This window comes from Lampris incognitus, chromosome 2 (assembly GCF_029633865.1).
Source record: "Lampris incognitus isolate fLamInc1 chromosome 2, fLamInc1.hap2, whole genome shotgun sequence".
Classification (NCBI taxonomy): Eukaryota; Metazoa; Chordata; class Actinopteri; order Lampriformes; family Lampridae; genus Lampris; species Lampris incognitus.
In genome coordinates, this window is record NC_079212.1 from 89,264,473 (window position 1) to 89,281,554 (window position 17,082).

Genomic DNA, 17,082 nt, shown 5'->3' on the forward strand with positions numbered 1-17,082 from the left:
GACCATCACATACTACACTAAAGGAACTATACTGCTGCAGGGAAACGAGGGGAGCCTGAACTCTTTTGAAGAGGTTTTCCCTCTGCTTAAGGCAGAGGTAGACAACCACAGAGACAGCGACATGGCTGAGGACCAGCTACCTACAGAGCCCCCACAACACGCAGCAACCCCTCCCCCTTCTGAGAATGAGCCCCCACAACACGCAGCAGCCCCTCCCCCTCCCCCCTCCCACTCTCTCTCTGCCACTGACAGGCAACTGAGGGAGAGTCTGGCCCTGCTGGAAATGGACTTTGTCGAGTTTAGGGAGTTCACCCAGGCCAGGTTTTCTGACACCACCACCAGCTCCATCCAGCAGCTAAGGGAGGAGGTGGAACAGCTGAGAACAGAGAACAGACTGACTGTCTTAGAGCTACAAGAGACCATGAAGCAGCTACAGGTGGAAAACCAAAACCTACATTCCCAAGTAGCCCAACTAGAGAAGGAGGCGATACTGAAAGAGAGGAAGCTCATGAAACAGATGGAGGATCTTAGGGCAGAGCTCCAAGAGAACACCAGGGCGAGGGCTTCAGTCTCTCAAAACAATACCACTAACACCCATACAGACCATCACACCTCCCCTGACACTAAAACAACCAACAAACATGATACAGAGACCACTCACACAGACACACAGACACTCCTCACACAAAACACACAACCCCCGCCACCCAACCAATCTCCTCCCACCAAGACAAACAAACAGCGCCCACACGTAGCCCTGCTTATGGACTCAAACCAGAAGTTCATGGACCCTCAGAAACTATTCCCCGGATATCACGTGACAGCAAAACGATGCAGCACTACTGGCCATGCACTACAGCTCCTGAACAAGGAATCTCTTGGGAGCCTGCAATGCATCATCATCCACACCGGGACCAATGACCTGCACTATCTGCGCAGTGACACGGCTGTGGCGGTGAGTAGAGTGGCAGAGAGAGCAAGTGGAGAATTCCCAGAGGCTTGGATTGTGGTGTCAACACTCCTGCCATGGCGTGACACCCCACCCCATATAATCCATGGAATCAACACAGACATCAGCAGAGGCTGCGCTGCTCTTCCCAATGTCCACCTGGCTCACCATTCAGGCATGACCTCTACGACGGACTGCACCTTCACAAGGAGAGAGTGCGGATTTTTGCGAGGACCCTAAAAGATGTTGCTTTGGGCCGCAACCCAACCACACCCACTTATCCTCCACCAGTAGGAGACTACAGACCAGAACCCTCCCACATCCCCAGATACCCCCCTTTCCCCCCCAGAGCACACAATACCTGGACCCCCCCCCAGCCCCATACTCCATACTCACCTTTGGGCCGAAAAACCCTACACACACCCACACCTACGTGCTGCTTCCCCCAGGTCCAAGAAACCTGTGCACCCAACCCCTCCATAAAACAAAAAGACAACAACACTTGACAGAGCCTGTCCCCCACAGCACAGGCCACAAAGCTATGCTGCTGCAGTAGCCCAGCCCCCTCCCACACCCACCGCCCCAGCCAAGACTGAGATGGGAGAGATAAAGGAGATGCTCCACACCTTGTGCTCCAGACTCCTGCATGGCAGCATCTAAGACAACCTCTACGTGCCATCAGATCTTAATGGGGTAACCACTTACACGGGGAAATCCTGAGGGTTGATTTGGCTCTGGTTGTGTATAATAATGCCCACTATATCGATAGTGAGGTATTTGGTAAGTGTTATCAGAATATTTCATATATGTCTTCTTCCACTGTAACTTGATAATTCTCTGTCTCACAAAAGAGACTCATTGTATATTTTCTTTTCATGCGTTCTTTTTCTGTCTCTTGTTGGAACATTCAGGGTCTCTTCTCATCTTCCTTTGGGATGAAGAGTAGAGACCCTGACTTCTTAAAAAACATCGAAAATGTCGACATAGTCATATTAACTGAAACCTGGTGTCGTGAAGACATAACCACCCACTGTCCCTCAGGTTACAAAGAAATAATTATTCCATCAAATAAACTTAACTCAGTACATCGTGGACGAGACTCTGGAGGTATTTTGATTTGGTACAGAGGATGTTTAACCAACCACATTTCAAAAATTAAAATTGGAACATCCCACTGCTGGCTAAAACTCAGCAATAAAATTGGCATATCAAACAAAGATATCTATCTCTGTGCTCTATATTCTCCCCCAATTGAATCTCCATATTATGATGAGGATTTCCTGAGTAATCTCCATGAAGAGGTAAGCCTTTTCCAGGCCCAGGGAAATGTGCTGCTGTGCGGAGATTTTAACGCACGAACAGGTTCAATGAGTGATACCATTGACCCTCAGGGTAACAGACATGTGTTTGGTCAACATTCCCTGTACCTCTCACCAACTCTCATTAAAAGGAGCTCCCTCGACTGTACTGTGAACAAGGCTGGTAAGGAGCTAGTGCACCTCTGTCGCGCTTCTGGCCTGCACACACTTAATGGTAGGATCAGAGGAGACTCTTTGGGAAGGTTCACATGTTGTTCAGGTCTTGGAGCTAGTGTAGTTGACTATGCAATAACTGACATGGACCCCACCTCCTTCAACGCATTCACTGTCAGACAACAAACTCCTCTTTCTGACCATAACCAAATTATGATTTTCTTCAAAACTATTAACCTGACTCAAATGCCTATAGAGGAGCCCAGCAAGCTGTTCAAAATTAATAAGACCTACAGATGGGCTGCAGACAGTGCAGAAAAATTTATCAATATCCTGAATTCATCCAAATTACTTAATATGATTACTAACTTCATTAACAAACCGTTTGAAACTAATAAGGACAATACCAACAAAGCTGTCAATGAAATCAATTGTATCTTTCAGACGGCAGCAAACATGGTCCTACCAAGGACCCACAACAGAAAAAAGAAACAATCTGAAAAGGAAAAATGGTTTGACAACGATTGTAAAAATATAAGAAAAGAACTGCGTAAATTGTCAAACCTGAAACACTACCAACCTCAAGATATGGATATAAGAAAGAAATATAGCGAAACATTAAAACTATATAAACACACATTAAGAATGAAAAAACAAAGCCATGTAGATAGAACCCTACAGGAAATAGAACATTCCCTGAATCAAAACCAATTCTGGGAAATGTGGAATAATTTGAGCGCTACAAAACCACAAGACCTGCCTATCCAAAATGGAGAAATTTGGAAAAGTCATTTTGAACATATCTATTCGGAAATCCAACAAGAACACTCAAATTCCAATTACAATCTGATCAAACAAAAATTACGGTTGCTCGAATGCACTATAAAAGACAACCAAAACCCACTGGATTTTCCAATAACACAAGAAGAATTAGCACAGAAGCTCAAATCCTTAAAACCCAATAAAGCTTGTGGCCTTGACAGCATCAGAAGCGAGATGCTTAAAAACAGCACACCTGAGCTGCAAAGGGCAGTACTCAAATTGTTCAACATTGTTCTAAGTTCGGGATTTTTTCCTGACATCTGGAGCAAAGGGCTTATAACTCCTATTCATAAAAATGGAGAAAAATTGGATCCTAATAATTTCAGAGGCATTTGTGTGAGCAGCAGTCTGGGGAAGGTGTTTAATAGCATTTTGAACAATCGAATTCTAACCCTCCTTAACGAACACAATGTCCTGAGCAAAGGTCAAATTGGCTTCCTCCCAAATCAACGGACTACGGACCATATTTACACCCTACACACCCTCATAAATGAAAATGTGAATCAAACCAAAAATGGAAAAATATTTGCTTGTTTTATTGACTTCAAAAAAGCTTTCGACTCTATTTGGCATGAAGGACTATACTATAAACTTTTACAAAGTGGTGTAGGGGGTAAAGTGTATGATATAATAAAGTCAATGTATTCGGACAACAAATGTGCAGTTAAGATTGGAGACAAACACACTGAGTTCTTCACTCAGAATAGAGGGGTGAGACAGGGCTGTGGACTTAGCCCGACACTGTTTAATATATATATTAATGAACTGGTGGTGCAGCTGGAACAGTCTGCAGCCCCAGGTCTCCCCCTGTATGACATGGAAGTGAAATTTTTGCTTTATGCAGATGATCTAGTTTTGTTGTCACCAACCGCAGATGGGCTGCAACAACTACTAGACTTGCTTGAGGACTATTGCCAGCACTGGGCCCTGGCAATAAATCCAAAAAAGACAAAAGTAATGATCTTCCAGAAGAAGCCCAGATGTCAGGAAAATAGATACCAGTTGACTCTAGGTAGCATCACCTTAGAGCATACGATGCAGTATACTTACCTGGGTCTAATTATTACAGCATCAGGGAGTTTCAGTAGGGCAGTGAATAACCTAAAACAAAAAGCTCGCAGAGCTCTATATGCAATTAAAAATAAATTCTTTAACATTGATATACCAATCTCCATCTGGTGCAAACTGTTTGATAGTGTAATTCTGCCCATTGCACTATATGGAAGTGAGGTATGGGGTCCACTCAGTCTTTCCAGCTACACTAGATGGGACAAGCATCCAAAAGAAACCCTACATGCTGAATTCTGTAGAATGATTCTGAAAATACAAAGGAAAACACCAAACAACGCATGTAGGGAAGAATTAGGCCGGTTTCCATTATTCATAAATGTACAAAAAAGATCTCCAAATTTCTGGATGCACTTAAATACAAGCCCAACAAATACATTGCACTTTAAAGCTCTGAAAACCCAAGAACTGAACCCCAAAAAGAGTCCCCTGAAGCAGCTGGCTCTGAGACTCACTAACCCTGTAACAAATACTAAGACCAACCAACCTCAGGCCAGCACTGCATCCCAAACAAAGTTTACGATAAATCAGGCTATAAAACAAAGCAAGAACAATTATCTGAAACATTGGAATGCTGAAATCAAAACTCAAAACAAACTAGAAGTCTATCGGGCCCTAAAAACAAACTATGATTTGGAAGAATACCTCTTAACTGTCAGAGACAGGAAGCAGCGACAGATCCTCACCAAATACAGGCTCAGTGACCACAGTCTCGCCATTGAAAAGGGGAGACACAAAAAGACGTGGTTGCCAAAAGAACAACGATCATGTGGTCAGTGCATGACAGATGAGGTGGAGACAGAGGTGCACTTCCTCCTTAAATGTGACAGATTTGAAAAACAGCGCCGGGCGTTTGTCAAGGAACTGGAACATGTGATTCCAGAGTACCAGGAAATGGACAACGCAGGTAAGCTGCGGGTGGTCCTGGGAGGGGGGCCAGCGGCGAGCATTGCAGCAAGATTTATATTATCTTGCCACAACCTGAGAGATAGTGGATGACGGCACCTATTGCTACTATTGTTATTTAATATCATAATCATTGTTGTTGTTGCTGTTATTATTATAATCATTGTTGTTGTTGTTATTATTATAATCATTGTTGTATTGTGTTGTTGTTTTACATGCTTTGGCAATATGTACACAAATGTATGTCATGCCAATAAAGCACATATTGAAAGAGAGAAAGAGTGTGTGAGAGAGAGCGTGAGAGAGAGAGTGTGTGTGTGTGTGTGTGAGAGAGAGAGAGAGAGAGAGAGAGAGAAAGAGAGAGAGAAAGAGTGTGTGAGAGAGAGCGGGAGAGAGAGTGTGTGTGTGTGTGTGTGTGAGAGAGAGAGAGAGAGAGAGAGAGAGAGAGAGAGAGAGAGAGAGAGAGAGAGAGAGAGAGAGAGAGAGAGAGAGAGAGAGAGAGAGAGAGAGAGAGAGAGAGAGAGAGAGAGAGAGAGAGAGAGAGAGAGAGAGAGAGAGAGAGAGAGAGAGAGAGAGAGAGAGAGAGAGAGAGTGTGTGTGTTCCTGTGTGCCATTGTAATACTCACAGTTGGCCCTCGAATACCAGGCTCTCCTGGATTCCCCTGTAAATACAACATAAAGGTTATATTTAAATCTTAAGACAAACATGCTACACACACACACACACACACACACACACACACCACAGACGCTCGGTGAGACTGACAGACATGCAGTATGGTCGCACACACATCACAACATATTCACAACAAATATGTTCACGTTCATTATGGCCCATATTGAAGCGTTAGTTATGACACCAGCTGACAACAGCTTTCACAAAAACACACAGACAGACACACAAGACGATAACACAGCGTAAACACAGAGGTGCTGGAACGTGCTGCACAGTGACACCCATGCATTGAGGCTTAAGCAGACAGACAGTGAGTACAGCTGCATACAGGTGAAGCACAGATAGCTGATCAAGGAGGGAGCAGATGTTCAGAGTACGCCATCCCAGCATGCCCTCCATCATCCCGTGCCGCTCCCGCTCAGAACGCCGGAGCACTTCTTCTCATCCCGCTAACAAACCTGCGGTGTTTTTTTTTTTACACATAAAAAATTCGACTCGTTCCTGAATTTGACGTGGGTGCTTTGGGAAGAGGTGGACCAGATTAATATTTCATGAGAGACTTTGCCGAAAGCTGCCCCTTATCCCGGACCCCGGCTCCCTCAGGGAGGCTCCCCATACAAATGAACTCGGATTTAAGTGACGACATCACTGCAGGCGAGGCCCGGTAGCACAAGGCCCTGCGGATGTTCTGATCCCAAGCTGAAGGTGTGCAAAAAGGCTCCTCCTCATCATCTTTGGACCACCATGACATCCCCCAAGCAAACTCCCTCCCCTCTTGCAGGTCCCAAGCATGCCAGCCAGCAGCAAAGAACCTACCGGTCTGCCCAGCACTCCAGGGAACCCAGGCAGGCCCTAGAGAGGATGAAAGAGATGGGAAGGGAAAGATGGTCGACAATGGTAGGGGGAGACGGTTGGTTGGGGGGGGAGCACAGTGTTGTAACATGGGGGTGGGGGGGACAACATAAAAAAGGAAAAGGAGAAATACATGTATAGGAGGGGGGGTAGAGGTGATGAGAGAGAGGAAGACAGGGAGGCGTTACAGGCATAGCTGCATAAGGTCTCAGGCGCTCTGTAGCTTCAGCCCGGGGGGGGGGGGGGGAGTAAGCTCCGTCGGCTTAGCGCTTGCAGCCAAACCCCGAGACTTTTTCGTTACTCAGCTCCGCAGCTCAAGCCCGAGAGACGTCTGCCTCCCCGGGTTACTAGTTACTCACTGGTTGGCCTCGAGGACCAGCTGGCCCTGATGGACCCTGCTCCGCCATGCAGGGAGAGGAAACAAAAAGCATGAGGAAGTGTTTAACCATCGCCTGTAATACTTACACCTCCTCTCATCGTAATACAGCCCCCCCCCCCCCGGGGGCAGGAGACTCATACAACACAAACAATAAGTGTGTTACGGCTTTTTACTGATGACTGTGGTGGGTGGCTTAGGCGGGAGAGGTAGGACCTCGGCGTGTCCTTTGTGGACAGGAACCCTGTTGGTCAAATGCTTTCCTAGAGGTAAGGTGCGGTAGTGCACCTGCACTACTCACCTACACACCCTTCTTAATGTAGAATAACACATGCGTGAGAACAAATACAGGGAATTCATACAATAAATTGCACATGGTTGTCAACTAAGACGCCATAGTATAAAAAAAAGTGTTGAAATATTAACAATTACAAATTATTTATGTCATGTCCACAGGCCAAGGGGTCACCCTTTCAGACAGAAAACCAGTCCAGTCGGACATCTTACTTACCGGTTTCCCATCCACACCAGGTTTACTTGGTTCTCCTGCGACTCCCTGAAAAGACAAAGAGCAGATGCGCCGTCATGTACTATTTCACATTTGCACTGTAACTTGGACAGTCCCCCCCCCCTTTCTCCCCGGTTGCACTTGGCCAATTACCCAGCTCTTTTGAGCCGTCCCGGTCGCTGCTTAGCCCCCTCTGCCGATCTGGGGAGGGCTGCAGACTACCACATGCCTCCTCTCATACATGTGGAGTCGCCAGCCGCTTCTTTTCACCTGACAGTGAGGAGTTTCACCAGGGGGACGTAGCGCGTGGGAGGATCACGCTATTCCCCCCAGTTCCCCCTCCTCTCCGAACAGGTGCCGCGACCGACCAGAGGAGGCGCCAGTGCAGCGACCAGGACACATATACCCACATCTGGCTTCCCACCCGCAGACACGGCCAATGGTGTCTGTAGGGATGCCGAAACCAGGTAACACGGGGATTCGAACCAGCGATCTCCGTGTGACTTGGACAGTTTTGGGCTGGTAGGTACACATTAAAAAGGTAGATCAACTGGACCAACTGCTGTAAAAGGAGTATTTCTGAGAGCGTTTCTCATTCCAGCCTGATTAACACCATATTCTTCATTAGAGTACAGATGAGTGCGAACTGACCTGCAAACCGTCACGTCCTTTATCTCCAGACGCTCCCCGGTCTCCTTTCTCACCACGGAGCCCTGCAAAGCCCTGGGACACACATCCACGTGACTAATTTGCATATGGAAACATATACATGCACCTGTGCATTTGCTCTATTTGGAGATGGGATCTTACCCGGTCTCCCTTGATTCCCAAGGCTCCAGGGGCACCTGGCTCTCCTTTTTGGCCCTCAAGTCCAGGAAAGCCCCTGGGTCCTGGGGCACCAGTTAAAACTGACTCAGCCGATGCTCCCTAAACAAACACAAACATGGGCGTTTGAGACCCATGCTTATTTCCTATTCTTTATCGGGCACTGAAATATTCATTCATTCATCCATTATCCGAACCGCTTATCCTGGTCACAGGCTCGCGGGGATGCTGGAGCCTATTCCAGCAGTCATTCACCTGACCTACATGTCTTTGGACTGAGGGAGGAAACCGGAGCACCCGGAGGAAACCCACACAGACATGGGGGGGAACACGCAAACTCCACACAGAGGATGACTCGGGACGACCCCCAAGGTTGGACTACCCCGGGGCTCGAACCCAGGACCTTCCTGTTGTGAGGCGACGACTGCAACATCCTGTAGCGCTTCACCACATCACAAACTATAGGATACTTAATAAAACTACAGCAGCGTACCTTTGGACCCGGAGGGCCAGCTGGTCCTGTCAGGCCCGCTTTGCCCTGAAAAACAGAAGTGAGAAGGAACAGAAGTAATGTTCAGTCTGTTTTGAAAATGTCACTCTGTATTCATGGAGACTGACGGGAAAATAAGTCTTGTTTACAAACGGATTTTATCACCCAGTCCTTTGTAAATACTAATCACAACACTAATACTAATAAAAATACTCACGGTTTCTCCCTTGTGCCCCTCCTCTCCTCTCTCCCCCTAAAAGATATGCAGACATGTCAGCTGAGTCATAACCAACCCACGTGACCCTTCAACTTCCGTCCATCTCTCCTGTCTTCCCGCACCTTATCTCCTGGTCGACCGGCCTCTCCGAGCTCCCCAGCTCTCCCAGGAACGCCTGGTATTCCAGGTTTGCCTGGCTCTCCCGCCTGCCCCGGAGGCCCCTCTGGTCCTCGTTCTCCAATGGCCCTTCCAGGAGGCCCGGTTGCCCCTACAGGTCCCCGTTCTCCCTGTTCTCCCTTGGGGCCTCGCTCTCCGGCAAACCCACGAGCACCCTGGCGAACAAGAGGGAAGAGAAGCGAGATTATTTTGTTTTTAATTACTGAATTACAGACTATACACTACATAAAGTTGCCCCGTTTGGATTTACGCCATTGCTGTGATCATTAGTTCAACTCTAACTTATTTCTGATCACCCTCCAGGCTCTCTCTGTCTTACTTACATCTGCTCCAGGTAGTCCTCTCTGTCCATGTTCACCTTTGTCTCCCTTTTCACCTCTTTCTGTCTTCTGCACCCTCACCGGCAAATCCTTCTTATCCACAATGACCTTGAGATCAGACACCTGTGTGGAGGGCAGACAGGCACTTCAGGAAATCAGCTGAAGATTGTGGTCTGAGGGACGTCAGGAGTAAATTCGTTCAGGAAAGCCGGTAAAGGGAACTGGTCAGGTCTGTGCTGCCGCAGCTGTCATACTTGCTGGCTGTTGTTCACTGACCTCCACCCCACCTGCCATTTCTTTCTGTCCACTTGTACTGTAACTTATGGGGGATTTTTGCCCCATCTTTTTTATACAGGGCACTCCAAGTGCAGTCTATCCATCATACCGATGCGATGGGAAGATGGCGGCGTGGACTCACGTTTGTGGCAGCCTCACCCAGTGCCGACTTTGTCCACATCTAAGTTTGTGTCATTGTGTGACGTTTTTATTTTTATTTTTTTATTTTTTTTAATTTAATGGCTGGGAGAGATGGCATTGGATCAGCTGAGAGAGCTTGGTCTGCTGCGTCCTGTGGGCCCAGGGACCACAGCCCTGCCCGGAGCTGAGCCTGAAGAGGAAACACCGAGGCGGTCTGGTGGCGGCCTTGCCTCGCCTTGCGTCAACTGTGCAGTGTTTTTGTCTGCGTCTGTGTTTGTGTCGTCGTGTGGAGTGTGGGGGAGGTGTGTCGAAGGTGTCTGGCTGGGAGAGCTGGTGTTGAATCAGCCGAGCGTGCTTGGTCTGCTGCGCCCGGTGGGCCCAAGGACCATGGCCCTACCCAGAGCTGCGCCCGAAGAGGAAACACCAAGGGTGGACTGACAGGACGCGGAAGAGGGGCAGGCTAAGCTAATTGCTAGCCCATGCAGACCGGCAGTCTGACAGTCACCCTACCCTAGCTGGCATTCGTTCTCCTGGACAGTGGAAATTTTTGGAGTGTGTTGTACTGAGTGGACTGTGTTGTTAAGTGTGTGTTTTTTCTTTGTTCTCTCTGTGTTTGTATGTTTTTGGTGGTGTCGTTTTTGGGAAATTTTGGATCTGCGTTTTTGTCTTTTGTGTTACACTGCTGTGGGTTGGGAGAAATGAAATTTCATTTCTTTGTGTACGCAAGTACATGTAAGAAATGACAATAAATTGTTCCTGATTCCTGACACAAATAGATCAAATAATGGCACGAGTGAAAAGCTGCTGTTGTTATGCAAAAACGTGTTTCTAAAGAGTTCTCTAGACTGAAATGCTTACAGCCTTTAGCTTTACATTAGTATTGTCTTCTGCCAATACAAATGGACTTGCATGGGGGTGTCCGGGTGGCGGGGCGGTCTACTCCGTTGCCTACCAACGCGGGGATCGTCGGATCGAATCCCCGTGTTACCTCCGCCTTGGCCGGGCGTCCCTACAGACACAATTGGCCGTGTCTGCGGGTGGGAAGCCGGATGTGGGTGTGTCCTGGTCGCTGCACTAGCGCCTCCTCTGGTCGGTCGGGGCGCCTGTTCGGGGAGGAGGGGGAATAGCGTGATCCTCCCACACGCTACGTCCCCCTGGTGAAACTCCTCACTGTCAGGTGAAAAGAAGCGGCTGGTGACTCCACATGTATGGGAGGAGGCATGTGGTAGTCTGCAGCCCTCCCCGGATCGGCAGAGGGGGTGGAGCAGAGACCAGGGTGGCTCGGAAGAGTACGGTAATCGGCCGAATACAACTAGGGAGAAAAGGGGAGGAAACCCCCCCCCCCAAAAAAAATGGACATGAATAATCATGAGTGGTGCAGTTTCTACTTGTAGTGTAATGCTTACAATGTCAATTAACCAATTAAAAAAACAAGTACCAAACCGGATCCTGGATTATGGCACCACTTACACAGGCACTGTAGCCCCACGTCTACCCTGCATAGACTATTTACTGGCATAGAGTGATTTACGAGACTGAATACAACCTTCACTCTCGTATTGCATGACTGAGCTGTCAACACGACGGCCCACTAAGCACGAGTATTAACAGGTATCTGGAAGCGGTGAAGGTTTTGACAATATGTACCAGCACTTTGTTTGCAAAACCATTCATTACCCAGATGTGAAATGCAAAAAGAGATTAGTTTCCATCAGTAGGGCTTACCTGTCAAGAATAATTTTCTATAGACCCACAATTGATTCTCACACACGCACACAAACACAAATCCAGACTGAGGCTGATTATATGCTTGTGCTTATAGCGGATTTAAAGGGTCCAATATGTTTATGACACTCAAACTTCACTGCACAAATGAATTTTGGCACGATTATAAATATACGTCAGCGTCAACGTTTGTTTTGTTTTCATTTGATGGCTGGGAGAGCTGGCGCTGGATCAGCTGGGGGAGCCTGGTCTGCTGAGTCCGGTGGGCCTAGGGGCCACGGCCCTGTCGGAGATGCAACGAGGAGGAAACAAAGAGGGCAGTCTGGCAGGATGCGGAAGAGGGCAGGCTAAGCTAACCGCTAACCCATGCAGACCGGCAGTTCTGACAACACCGAGGGCGGTCTGGCGGTGGCCTCGCCTAGCGTTTACTGTGTTTCAGTGTCGTCGTGTGGAGTGTGGGGAGGTGTGTCGAAGGTGTCTGGCTGGGAGAGCTGGCATTGGATCGGCTGAGGGAGCTTGGTCTGCTGCATCCGGTGGGCCCAGGGACCATGGCCCTGCCGGAACTGCACCCGAGGAGGAGACACCAAGGGCGGTCTGACAGGATGCGGAAGTGGGGCAGGCTAAGCTAACTGCTAGCCCATGCAGACCGGCAGTTCCTACGGTCATCCTGGCTGGCGTTCGTTCTCTGCACAGTGGAAATTTTGGACTGTGTTGTTAACTGTTTGTGTTTATTTTTATTTATTTTTTGCTTTGTTCTCTGTTTTTGGTGGTGTTGTTTTTGGGAAATCTGGGTTGTGTGTTCTTGTCTTTTGTGTCGCGCTGCTGTGGGCTGGGGCAAACGGAATTTCGATTCTTCTGTGTACTTGAAGGAAACGACAATACATTGTTCCTGATTCCTGAATATAACATTACACACTGTATTCAAGTGAGCTAACAAAGTTATGTCCTATAGGTGATGCATGACAGAGTCCTACGGAGAGTATTTCCATTCAGACAACAGCCGTTAAAGTCCATTATCAACCATAGAGTGAATAGCTATGGGCTTCAACATACGTTTAAATGGGTGCAGCAGCTTGATAAACATATTTTTCTATCAACCAGACATCAGCTGGTATGATATTTTTGATTATTATTGTTGTTTATTTATTTTTGATTTTGAGATACTTTATTAATCCCCGTGGGGAAATTCGACTCTGCATTTAACCCATCCTAGCTGTGTAGCTAGGAGCAGTGGGCAGCCGCCGTGCAGCGCCCAGGGACCAACTCCAGTTTGTCTTGCCATGCCTCAGTCAGGGGCACGGACAGGAGTATTAATCCCAACATGCATGTCTTTCTGATGGTGGGGGAAACCGGAGCACCTGGAGAAAACCCACCGCAGACACGGGGAGAACATGCAAACTCCACACAGAGGACCATCTGGGATGACCCCCAAGGTTGGACAACCCCGGGGTTCGAACCCAGGATCTTCTTGCTGTGAGGTGACAGTGCTAACCACTGCGCCACCGTGCCACAATAGAACACAAAATAGAATATAATATCGGGAAGGTAAAATGTTTTCAAAAGCCTGACCAATTGTAGGTTACGACTGCAAGTTGTTCACGTACCAGGATTCCCATGGTGGCCAGAGCTTTCTGCACATCCTGTTAAAAGAGAAAAAAGCACCAGTCAGTCAGTGGCAAAGAGGAAGAAGAAGAACTGGCACTAGTCTGCACAAGGTCAGTACAGGTGAGCAGGTAATGTTCAGACTCTTTTACCACCGCTGTTCCAGGTTTCCCAGGTGCCCCGTCCTCTCCTGGATCACCCTGTCAATAACACCACACCAACAGCATGTCAGCTTGAAAACCGCACAACCGACAAAGTCAGCCTGGTTGATATCCTACTCCGCCCATTACAGCGCTACAGCGGCTTAACGTACCGTTTCACCTTTGAGGCCGGGCGGGCCTCTCTCCCCCTGCAGTGGAGAAATGTCACAGGGTCAAATGAAAGTCTGACTGTGGTCCACAGTGAACCGAGACCAATAAAGACACCATTAAGCTTACTCTAGCTCCCGCCGCTCCTGGGATCCCTGGTACACCCTGAAAGAGCAGAACAGGGACAGTGATTGAACAACCAATTGATAAGATGACGAACGGGCTGCAGGGGTACAGACAGAGATCAGTGACGCTTTTCCACATGGCTGAGTAGCTACAGTAGGAATAACATGGACCACCAGCACAGAGATCCACAAATGAAATCAGATTTACTGCAATATTTTGTTGTTTGCTGATGTTTCAGTCAAATGGCCTTTCTTAAGATAAACAGTGTGTAAAAATATTTTCCTTGATAAAAAAAAACACACAAAAATTGGATTTTGTTCCAGTGTGGAGCTAGTCTTTATTCCTAACATACAAACACATTTACGCTGGAAAATGTCAAGAACACCCACCGGGGTTCCAGGAGGCCCCTGGGGGCCAGGGATTGGTGCAGCTTCAGCTCCCTTTACATATACAACCTGAGAGACATGAGAGAGACAAAGACAGAGAGATTCGATTTTTCAAAAATAACGTTTATTTAAAAAAAAAAACAAATCATATTCAAACCACAAGCAAATAAGTAAATATGTAAAAATAAAAAGTAAATCACATCAATTCTCCAGAAAAAACAAGTTGGTTGTCTTTTACTGAGCACAACACATCTCCATGAGCCCAGATAACACTAAATTGCTGGATATCTTTCATTTCCCTGTAATAATTGAAGTCGATCATCATCCTGGCCTTTACCATAGAGAGAGAGACAGACAGACAGACAGACAGACAGACAGACAGACAGACAGACAGACAGACAGACAGAGAGAGAGCAAGAGAGACAGAGCGAGTGAGAGAAAGACAGAGAGAGAGAGAGAGACAGACAGAGAGAAAGAGCAAGAGGGAGAGAGACAGAGACACAGACAGAGAGAAAGAGCAAGAGGGAGAGAGAGAGAGAGGTGGACAGAGCGAGAGAGAGACAGCGAGAGACAGCAAGAGAGACAGAGACAAACAAGAGACAGAGTGAGCGAGAGAGAGACAGACAAACAGACAGACAGAGAGAGTGAAAGAGAGTGAGAAAGAGACAGACAGACAGACAGACAGAAACAGTGAGAGAGCGAGACAGACAGACAGAGAGAGAGAGAGAGAGAGAGAAAGAGCGAGAGAGGGAGAGGGAGAGAGAGAGAGAGAGAGAGAGAGAGAGAGAGAGAGAGAGAGAGAGAGAGAGAGAGAGAGAGAGAGAGAAAGAGAGAGAGAGAGAGAGAGAGAGAGAGAGAGAGAGAGAGAGAGAGGGGGGGGGAGGAGGTGTATGGAATGGTGACATCTAAACGTACTGTGGCCCATCCATATTCAAACACATTTATTTACCTGTGCGTGACCTTACCTGTCCAGGGGGACCGATGTTGCCAGGGACTCCTGGGGGTCCAGCTGGGCCAGCTGGCCCCACAGACCCAGCAAGGCCCCGGTCTCCTTTCTGTCCGTCTCGGCCCTGAGAGACACAGCCCACAACACCAAGACTCGCTCATCAGTCTGATACTTCACTCTCTGCCACAGTTGCGCGACTAGACTACAAAACCAAAGCTGGTGGGCGCTGCCCCCTGCCCCCCTCCCCCCATCTGATGTGCCGCAGATAATTAATCAGAATTTGCATATGAAACCGGTACTCTGACATTTGGTGCCCCTGTAAATCCCCCTCAGAAGCAGCCCCCCCAAATAAGGCTGAAACACACACACACACATCAGATGAGACGAGCAGCTTGAAGATAATAGCCATCCTGTATATTGCAAGAGCCAAGTGACTACTGGGCTATCGATTCAGCCGTGAGTGAGCATGTGTTGGTGCTGTCAATGTCAGAGAAAACTACCATTAATAAATACACACACTTGAGGGGAATATTGACCGGGATAAGAGAAAAGCAGGAAAATTATGTGCGAGACAATAAACTTGAGGAAAGTGGGATCGACAGCGAGAAGGCGAGAAGGCGAGAGAAGAAGAAGATAGTTGGCAGAGGCTGAGACAGGATGAAACTGGTATGGAGACACACACACACACACAAAATGAAAGAAAGGGTGGAACTGACATCTCTTCCAGGAGATCCTGCTTCTCCTTTGTCACCCTGTAGATGAAAAAAAAAAAACGACAGTATAAGGGGTCCCTAGAGAAGGCCACTCATTATTCACATTTAACTAATTACCCATGAGTGTGTATCATTTTACTTTTGTCTTTAGAACGATACACAGTCTTGTGCGGGATGCGGCATCACAGCGGCAGTCACTGGTGTGGACTGGTTTAGATGGAGGAGATGGATCTATATCCGTCTTGCAATCACGCCGAACTTAATCTATCCCCATTCCAGTCAGTGTTAGATCAACTAGTAAACATCCATCCATCCATTATCCAAGCCGCTTATCCTTACTCAGGGTCGCGGGATGCTGGAGCTTATCCCAGCAGTCATTGCACAGCAGGTGAGAAGACACCCTGGACAGGCCGCCAGTCCATCACAGGGCCGACACATTCACACCTAGGGACAATTTTTTTTTTTAGTGCGGCCGATTCATCTGACCTACTTACATGTCTTTGGACTGTAGGAAGAAACCGGAGCACCCGGAGGAAACCCACACAGACACGAGGAGAACATGCAAACTCCGCACAGAGGACGACCCGGGACGACCCCCCAAGGTTGGATTACCCCGGGGCTCGAACCCAGCACCTCCTTGCTGTGAGGCGACCGTGCTAACCACTGCGCCACCGTGCAGATACCCACATCCGGCTTCCCACCCGCAGACACGGCCAGTTGTGTCTGTAGGGACGCCCGACCAAGCCGGAGGTAACACAGGGATTCGAACCGGAGATCCCCGTGTTGGTAGGCAACAGAATAGACCGCTACGCCACCCGGACGACCCTCGGTTCCTCTTCTGATATGAAAATTCAGCCCCATGGATTTTAGCAAAAATAATTTGCAGGAGATTAGCTCATCTATTGTACCAGTCCATACTGGAGGCCGACCAGTCTGTTTATTTGCATACTACATACTGGTATGCACAGCAGCCACAGTGAGACAGGAATGGGTCATAAGGACATTACGGTATAGCTTGTTATTTTTTGAAGTGGTTTACGAGGAGCCGTGCTGTTTTGAAATGAACATGGTATTTTTTATTTCAACTGCCTGCTGTGCTTTTGAGTTGATCTCGGGGGGGAGCCTCCTGGTTAAAGTGGCATCATGCGAAACGTTTTATAGGGACTAATAAGCAGATCACGTAACTAATCGCATCACACAC

The 17,082-nt window shown here is 47.9% G+C and overlaps 1 protein-coding gene across 1 annotated transcript in view; it reads right to left on the reverse strand.

Moving 5' to 3' along the window:
* Positions 1-17,082, reverse strand: part of col7a1 (collagen, type VII, alpha 1) — a 107,782-nt gene that overhangs the window by 34,697 nt on the left and 56,003 nt on the right. Inside the window, exons 65-80 of the mRNA XM_056300476.1 lie at positions 15,885-15,920; positions 15,188-15,292; positions 14,226-14,291; positions 13,840-13,875; positions 13,716-13,751; positions 13,555-13,602; positions 13,405-13,440; positions 9,662-9,781; positions 9,284-9,493; positions 9,162-9,197; positions 8,948-8,992; positions 8,440-8,556; positions 8,281-8,352; positions 7,633-7,677; positions 7,105-7,140; positions 5,844-5,879 (exon numbers count right to left, since the gene is read on the reverse strand). Coding sequence (XP_056156451.1) covers positions 5,844-5,879; positions 7,105-7,140; positions 7,633-7,677; positions 8,281-8,352; positions 8,440-8,556; positions 8,948-8,992; positions 9,162-9,197; positions 9,284-9,493; positions 9,662-9,781; positions 13,405-13,440; positions 13,555-13,602; positions 13,716-13,751; positions 13,840-13,875; positions 14,226-14,291; positions 15,188-15,292; positions 15,885-15,920 — 1,080 coding nt within the window. The remainder of the gene's footprint in view (positions 1-5,843; positions 5,880-7,104; positions 7,141-7,632; positions 7,678-8,280; positions 8,353-8,439; positions 8,557-8,947; positions 8,993-9,161; positions 9,198-9,283; positions 9,494-9,661; positions 9,782-13,404; positions 13,441-13,554; positions 13,603-13,715; positions 13,752-13,839; positions 13,876-14,225; positions 14,292-15,187; positions 15,293-15,884; positions 15,921-17,082) is intronic.